Raw genomic sequence first — 8,513 nt, forward strand, 5'->3', positions numbered from 1 at the left:
AAATAAGTGTGCAATACATTTTGCATCTCTTTTTTCCTATTTTCTATATGGAGTAAAGCCTATGATCATTCTTTAAATTGGCAGTAATAATTGGAAATTTTTTGTTTCTTAAAATTTTCCTCTTGGATGGTGTGGCTGAGACAAAGAGAGAGAGAGAGAGAGAGAGAGAGAGAGAGAGAGAGAGAGAGTGTCCACATTCAACAAGAGTGTTGCAAAGCTCATGCACTTTGTGTTGGTTGGACATGTTTTCTATTTCATGGTTGCGAGCGACAGAACCACAAAAAAAATATTAATCACACTAAGGCCAGGAGAAAAGGTTGCCATGTATAAGAAGGAGATTGCCAAGCGTCTTGGGTAGTGGTGGCGTGCTACATATAGTTATTCATAAGGATAACTATGTTCTATTCATGTTTTCTACTTCACGGTTGCGACAAAACCAAAAAATATATTAATCACGCTATGGCCATAAGAAAGGATGGCACGCGCATAAGAAGGAAATTGCCAAGCGTCTTGGGTAGTGGCCATGTGCTACATAGTTATTCCTAAGGATAACTATGTTCTATTATTCCTAAACCGCATATCATGGTCACACAAGGTAGTAGCAGCAAGCGCCTTGGGTAGTGGCCACGTGCTACATAGTTATTCCAAAGAATAACTATGTTCTATTATGCATAAACTGCAAATCGAATCGCTACCATGGTCACACAAGGTAGTAGCAGCAACAAGGTTATTAATTTTTTAACGCCTCACAATAGGTTATGTGGCATGTTCTTAGCTTGCTATCAGCTTTTCAACGTAAGGTGGTTGTTGCTTTTGCAAGGGGACATGAATTTGAAGTGCCATGTGGGTGAGCCCATGAGCATCAAAATTTGCAAAATCAAGGTAGTGTTTCTTGTGTATAAACGAACATATAGTCGAATGTAGCATCATGATCAACGATATTGATGGCCACATCGCAAGCAACGACGGAAGCTATGATGGAATCTGTGTTGCAATGGCATAATGTATGTTGTTTCCATCTTTACATGGAGGTAAATTCAATATGATTAAAATTTGAAATGTATGTCTTCCATTTCTTCTCAAGATCAAAGAACCATTAAAGTTATTTTGCATCTCAGTTTTCCTATGGAGTGAAGCCTATGAACGAAGAGGGTGGGAGTGGAGTGAAGCATAAGGGTGAGAGCAAAAGAGTGTGATCATGCTCCCATCCTAGGGTAAAGGGGCCATCGGCGGGCCATTTAAGGAGTGCAAAGCAGCGCTAGCTCAATCTTGGGTCGTTTCAATACCTGAGAGAGGCGCAAACGGTGCACAGAGGTGACTCCTCAGTGAAATCGATGACGCCGCCAACAATGCAACATAGCATTTGTCTGACAAGGAAGTGTTTTTGTTTTGTTTTGTTTTGTTTTGTTTTGTTTTAGGAGTCGGGTAGGGCACTCCCGACCGCTCTCCTGATACACCAGAAAAGTGCACAAGAAGAACGATGAGGACTATGCACCCTGAATCCTAAGGCAGACGCTTTTGTCACTAGTTTCCTCTGGACTGCGAGAGGCCAAACTTATCTATACTCTTAGAGCCATGACCTATGCCCATGAGAGACCCATTTCGCTAACTTGATATGGGCATGATAGTGACCAAGTACCTTTGTTCAGAGGCCCAGGTACTGCGGGATCTTCCCTTTGGAGTTGCCTCCTCCAGGTAACTTATCGCTCACCCCACTAAACTGCCTTCGTAACCCGACGGTTTTCCCCTAGGAAATGCCATACCCGTTTGGAAGGGCGTCGGCTCACAGGTGGCGTCCGACCAAGAAGTGCACATTTCAATATAAAAAAAACCGTTCTTAAACATTGGAGACGAACGAGCCCCAATAATAGGACAATTTTTAGTAAATCACAAATGGACAAATCAGCAAAATTTCCAGCATATTCTAAATTTTGGCCTTTGAATGGGGGCTTTGGTGACCGTCTCACTACTGGCCCCTTTACCCTAGACTAGAGTGCTATGCAAGCGTGCAGGATTGACATGCAAGCATACAAGAGAGTGTATGAGAGGTAGAACGTCCCCCCGGCCCCCCCCTCGGAGCTCCACATGGATCCTTCAATGAAGCCATGTGAGTCCAAGCATTTTTCGAAAGTGAGCGGTTACAAAAGTAGAAGAAAAAGAAGAAGAGAATTTTAACGTCGTAGGTCTCTCCTAATCATGACCTGGATTTATCCAAATGAGGCATTAGATCTGAGGGACGATGTAGTCATAGAGATCTATTGTTTCATGTCAACCATCTAATAAAAGTACATATACATTCAATCTCTAAGGGAGCTGCAAATAAATCTGACCTATTGCACTTGTGAGAGAAGATCCTCATGGGAGAGCCATGAGATGGACTTTAAGGCTGATCCACAGGCAATTAGCTTTTTTATGATTCCCAATGGCCAGCCTGCAGCAAGGCGGATGAAGCATGGATGCTTGAGCACAAAATATAAACTACCAGGTGTTTGCAAGACTTCTCTATGGCACTCACTTATGAAAGTTCCCTTGGGTGCATCAATCCATTGGTGCAAGGATAATTTGGAAAATCCTAAAATTATACACCCCCCCTTTGTGCCAACAAAAAGGAAAACACAACACATTTGAAATGCAATACAGAATCTTGTCAAGACAAGTTTTTCTCTCTTTCCAGTTATACAACAAGAAGGTACATAGTGTGTAAGACGGAGGCAGAACATGCTTTGCATGAGCCAGACCCTGGATCGATGGGTCTGATGACCAAAATTACCCATGAATTGAAAAATTATCTCCACAATGGGAGCTAGCTTAAAAGTACAAAAAACTGGCTATTTGAAGCACATATCAAGATGTCTAATCCAATCATCTTTCTGTACATAGAAAAGGAAAAGAAGGGAGAAGAGAGCACCAGTATCTACCGGTTGATGGTCAGCCCGCTATCGATTGGCTATGACTCATCTGTGAAATCATTAGAGCTGCCAACATGACTAACATTGCGCACCATCACTTTTATGTGATTACTGCCTGCTGCCCTGAGGATATCAAAACACTCGGCTACATCTGCATCACATGTCAGCATAACCCACTCCCCTTCATCATCCAAATACTTTAAATCAAAGCTATTCAATCTTAACTTGAACCTTTTGCCCACTTCTTCTAGCATATCCAAGTAGCCAGAATTCTGTCCTAATTTAAATCTTACAGTGTCGTCATGGTATGTTGCCTTCACTGTTGTCATTGAAACTTCCTCAACAGCTTGCCTCTCTCTCCCAGAGTTGCCGATGGCACTGAATGATGGTGAACCTGAGTGGCTACCCTGCAAATGTGATGAATAAATTTGAGGAGACGAGCCATCTCCACCAGGTGACCCTTGACCTTCATATGCCTGAGTCTGCAGAGCTGCATCTGCATCTAAACCCGCATCGTACAGCACCTCATCCAGCGGTTCAAGAGGTAGGAAGTCATCCGCTAGAATTGTACTCAAAGCAGACAAGGCATCAGATCGCCCGTGAACCCTAGAATCTACGTTGAAAGTAATTTTACTGTCAGTTACATGTAAATTGTCGCCAGAGCCAACTCTTGTTCGGAACAAGCTACCTTGTGCTTTCCCATCATATGGAGTTGAACTAACCTGCTCACCAGGCTCGACATTTCCTGCACTTTGCCAATCCCATCTAGGGGGGCTTTGAACTAATTTGAGCAATGCATTGTTGCCCGAAACTGGCAGCTCTGCAGGTGTAACAACCGCACTATTCAACGTCGTCCCATGGTTGTCCGGAATGTTGTCCCTCTCAACTAGCGCATTGCATTCTGGGCTCTTCAAAGTGGTCTCACCTTTATCACCATCAAAGAGCTGATCATTTTCTTCTGCACCAAAAGCACGATTATTGATAGTGCTACCGATGCCGTCAGTATCAGAAGTCTCCCTCAGAGGAGGGGAAACAGAATGGACACTCGCCACTGAAGGGATTCGAGGAAAACCAGATGTTTCCACTGGCGAAGTGCACTCTACTGGGTTTTGATTGACAAACATGGGTAATCTGCCCGTAGCTGCCCAAGAAACAGGCCAGCCATCTGTTGGCATCTGCAACCCCTTTACAGAGGCTGCACCTGTAGATGAAAGATCATTTGCAAGAGCACTTAAATTCAGTGCCCCATCAACTCCCTGGACAGAGTTGATAACTCCTTTCAACTTTTCAAGTGATCGGTTCACCTTGTTGATTTTGCGGGACGGCCACCTCGAAATGCCATGTTGACGGCAAATCCTCTTCAGAGTTGTTGGGCATACTGACAAAAGAAACCAGAAATGTCCAAAATTCAGTCACGCGTACCCATAGATGTTCACATCAACACTGATCTAAATACTGAACACAACGGGCAATTATATGTAGCACCAGAGATAAGGTGGAGTAAGTTCATTTGTGTATGTGTAAGTGTTTGAGCAGGCGGGCGGGGGGGGAGGGGGAGGGGGAGGGGGAGGGGGAGGGGGGGGAGGGGGGGGCGGGGGGATGATGGGATGTGTGTGTAAACTAATGATAGAATTTCTTACCCCCGATGCTCTTAGCTGCATCTTTCAAACTCCCAGCAAAATATTGTTGCAGAACACTCAAACTGATAGTTCTCTCTGTTGTGCCTCTACGCCTCTCTGACCGTCTTCTGCCACCAAAAGTGCCTGGAAACTGCTTCGTGCTATCATTCAGATGAGATGACAATTGTCCTACGTCCTGCTCTTGAATTGGGATGTTTGAACTTTCTTGCCTAGTCAGCTTTTCAAACCCATCAAGTCCTTGATCAGGTGATGCCTCCCTTTGTTTCTCATCTATGATATTTGGAGAAACATCTTTCTCTACGTGCATTTCAATTTTGGGAGCGTGAGCGTTCCCAACCTGATTGCTACCCTGAGGAGCAAGTGACTGGTTGCTATCGAAGCATTCTCTCTCTGACTCCATTTCGGCATCTGTGACTGTCCTCAAGCTTCGGCAAACACGCTGCATAGTCACAGAAAGTGCATTGAGCAAGTACTGCTGTTCGGCTAGCTCAGTACACGATTGCGGCAAGAAAAACTCGAGGACGTAATCACTTTCACCTGTATTCACACTCCGCAGTCTAATGGCAACAGCAGCCCCTAAATTGAATACGCATGCATAATGCACCAAAGGATAATCTGCTTTGCTGTAGTCCTTGACATCACATGAGAAGAACGGCTGATTTGACACGAAGGCCTTGCCAGGAACACCTTGCTCCTTCTCTAGACAATGCTCTGAGCAAGCTTGCCTAAATCCTTTCACTCCAGAATCATTAAGATAATATGGGCTATCTCCAGTGCATAGCCCAACGTCCCTTGCACCCTGCCTACTGCTCTCTGTGGTGTTGGCATGTGACTTCAAGCGGCAAGGTACCCAAGCTTGCGCCAGCGGCAACTTGTGGGTTTGACATGTAGCCATTAGAACTTCTGCAACCTCTAAATTCACTTGTTGCTGTGATTCTGATCGAACCTACTAACAAAAGCCCAACATGAAGATCGACGAGGTCAAATACTCGAGATATGTGAAGTAGCAGGCAGCACACATTCAAGCTTTACAATGCAGACTATGGCACATATATGACAATTATGAAGTATGCATACATGAGCATGATCCAAGGAAATGAGAAAACAATTGCATCAGCAATCAAAAGATAGTAAAAGCTACCTGTAAAGGAAGACAGCATTGCCTCTCTGCACTGCAAAGATTCACTTCCTGCATGGGCATTATGACTAACTTACAAACCACATAAACCAAACTGCGTCTTGAATCCACTAACAGTAATCAATCATGTTTTGCGGACAGAAACGTGCTAAGAACATGAGCTTTCTTACCTGAAGAGCGAGTGAGAGGCCTTCGATCTCCTCTTTGTACTCTATCTTTTCAAGCATCATAACCAGCTCAATGACAGCCAAGCAAGTCCCTGAGACTCTTTCCAGCACAGGCACAGCAAGAGATCCACGCACGTTGCAGCGCTCTGCATCATCCACCCGCAAGTATTCATCTTTCTGGTAAAGCTGCACATTTGGGGTCCATTCTGGCGCCCTTTTCTGGAAGACCCTTCCAGGAAGTCCTGGCAGCGCCTTCGGGTTACCTTCTTCCGTTGAAAAAATGTACTGAGAGGAAAGCTCCCTGTATGACAATAGGCCACCAATTGGCTGACAAAGGAGAAAAGGCTGTCCAGATGTTACTAAAACAGTATCTTTGCCACTATTCTGAGGTAGCCAAACCTGAACAAGGACATCACCCTTTGATAAGCCCAGGTATCTCTGTAGGGCTTGCTTGATGCGATCATTGAATGAATACATGAGAGGTGGCGGCGAAGTTGAGCTCTCCATAGCGTCGTACCTCCGACTACTTTGCTCATAGGATAAATTGACATGTTGCCTTCTCAGCGACACGCTCACATTGTTTGCATCTACCAGTGCTCTGGCAAAGGACTGCATCTCTGGTCTAGGTTCTGCTACTGCTACAGCCTTTGCTCTCCCTCCATGCCTTGCATTTCTTGCATTGTCACCAGATTTAACCGTGCTTGGAGGCACCCTGGAGGAGTGAAGCATCGACAATGACTCTGGTAGTAAATGCGAGCTTGCGACTGGTGAAGAAATCCCTTGAGAGCTAGGTAAACCCATGGACCCATTCAAAGATTGTTGAACATCACTTAGGCAATCGATGGGTGGCAATGGGCTTATACTGCTCTCTGGATTCACTTGTAAAGGGACACCACTAGGAGTATCAAGGAAGCCTGGGTAAGGGGGGCTGGGGTAAGAAAAAAGAGACATACGTGCCGGAGACAGTGAAGCTGGTGACAAGCTCATGAGATAGGCAGTGCCCAAGTCCAAGCAATTGGTTGATGTCATACTGCCACCATTTGCAGAGTTCAATGCAGACCAGTGTTCTTGAATGGGCTCCGCTACAAGGGCATCAAGATCCATCAAATCATAGAGAATGCTATCTTCTACAGAAAACTTTGTGCCTCCACCAGGCGATGGAGGCATCTCTTGCTTGGCAGAAAACGTTTGTTGGTCAAGCTGGAACTGTTGCTGGTTTGATGTGTTCAAGGCCATCTTGATGGGAATCCCAAAATTTTCGTATGTCAATGGATGCTTAACTGCTCAAGACTGCAGAAACCCCAAACAAGTGTGCCGAATATAGGGGGTGTGAAGCCCTACCATCCACGTTTAAGCATGCTGTGATTAGCAAATGCGGTTAGAGATCTCCATTGACGAAATGATAGCTTCAAATGTTCCTGCTCAAATGCCAATCCGCAACTGTTCTAAAACATTTTGCAACAACAAAATAGCAGTCCTCTTCTTCAATGAGAAACACATTCACTTCTGCATATGCAGCAATGAGGCCGACTGGGGTGCCACCGCCGAAATTAATCTCTCTGCTTGAAAATTTGATGTTGATGACGAGGACATAAGTACAAACTGCAATGTTCAAAAGAACGTTAAAACCAATAGTATCCCTGTTTTTGTCGATGTGCACCACATTTTCAGCATAAAACACCTTCTATCTGCTACAGAAGAAAGATATAACCACGCAGAAAAAAATGGAAGCACCACCCGGATCCATACCTGAGAGGAGGAGGAGGGGCTCATCTTCTTCTCCGCCGCCCGCGGCTTGAAAAGATGAGGAGGAAAAGGTGCTCCTTGGCTTGCATCATACGAGGGAGTGAAGGCGGCGTCTGGATGCCAAAGAGAGAGGGTGGTGTGTGCGCGTGCGGGCGGTGTGTGTACTCTGTGTGTGTGTGTGTGTGTGTGTGTGTGTGTGTGTGTGTGTGTGTGTTTGTGTGTGTGTGTGTGTGTGTGTGTGTGTGTGAGAGAGAGAGAGAGGGGGGGGGAGAGAGGCTTCAGCCTTCCGCTTCAGCTGAAACGAAGGGCTGAGAGAGACTCTGCTAATGAGACGAATCTGAAGCCAGAAAGGAATCCCGCTTCCCAGGCATACGGGGGCCCGGGATCAAAATTGTACTTTAGAAATTGACGAATAATTACGTGCCAGTAGCTCCCACAAAAGTCAAACTCCTTGGATTTTTTCCCCTAATTTTACTCTCCCCCCTACACACACATAACACAACGGATGACAGCAATTAGCTGATTTTTTTTTTTTAGTAAGCAGAAAATATATTAACTAGTCTTGCTTGGTTGGCTCTTAATTGTGGGAGCTTACTAGGGTCCTCATTTGTACAAACTACTTGTCTATCCATGTACATAAATGGAAGAATTAATTGAATTGCTGACCTGGTAATGACTAGTTCAACTTTTTGTCATGCAACGAGGAAATGATACAAACTACAGACCATGTAGTATAAAAGTGTCGTACAAAAGTATAGTGGAGAGTCTGCATTGTGTCTTCCCAAAAATTATAAGGAACGGAATTTGTGCCCTGCTCCTTAGTCAGGTTGTGCAGTCCAAGCAAACAAACACACATTGAAATTTGGATGCAAATAACAAATCTTTACGACTTGTTGATGTAGAGTTTTTGTCC

General features: G+C 44.8%; 1 protein-coding gene across 1 annotated transcript; it reads right to left on the minus strand.

Annotated features, from left to right (window-relative positions):
• Nucleotides 1-2,632: 2,632 nt before the first annotated feature.
• LOC147417634 (protein NLP9-like) lies at nt 2,633-7,885 on the minus strand. The gene is made up of 5 exons (XM_086506883.1): nt 7,604-7,885; nt 5,858-7,456; nt 5,691-5,738; nt 4,550-5,495; nt 2,633-4,287 (listed from the first exon to the last, which is right to left on the minus strand). The coding sequence occupies exons 2-5, from the start codon at nt 7,088-7,090 to the stop codon at nt 2,948-2,950; spliced, it is 3,567 nt and encodes a 1,188-aa protein (XP_086363009.1). The 5' UTR covers nt 7,091-7,456; nt 7,604-7,885; the 3' UTR covers nt 2,633-2,947.
• Between the last annotated feature and the right edge of the window lie 628 nt (nt 7,886-8,513).

This window comes from Adiantum capillus-veneris, chromosome 30 (assembly GCF_014529385.1).
Source record: "Adiantum capillus-veneris isolate H3 chromosome 30, ASM1452938v2, whole genome shotgun sequence".
NCBI classification, from domain to species: Eukaryota; Viridiplantae; Streptophyta; class Polypodiopsida; order Polypodiales; family Pteridaceae; genus Adiantum; species Adiantum capillus-veneris.

Excerpts from the sequence above, each read along its gene's own strand:
- LOC147417634 (XM_086506883.1), bottom strand. The coding sequence starts at position 7,090 with ATGGCCTTGAACACATCAAACCAGCAACAGTTCCAGCTTGACCAACAA. Across the intron at positions 5,496-5,690 it reads AATGCTGTCTTCCTTTACAG|GTTCGATCAGAATCACAGCA; the intron begins GTAGCTTTTACT and ends TTTTGTTAGTAG. Across the intron at positions 4,288-4,549 it reads TGCAGCTAAGAGCATCGGGG|TATGCCCAACAACTCTGAAG; the intron begins GTAAGAAATTCT and ends TTCTTTTGTCAG.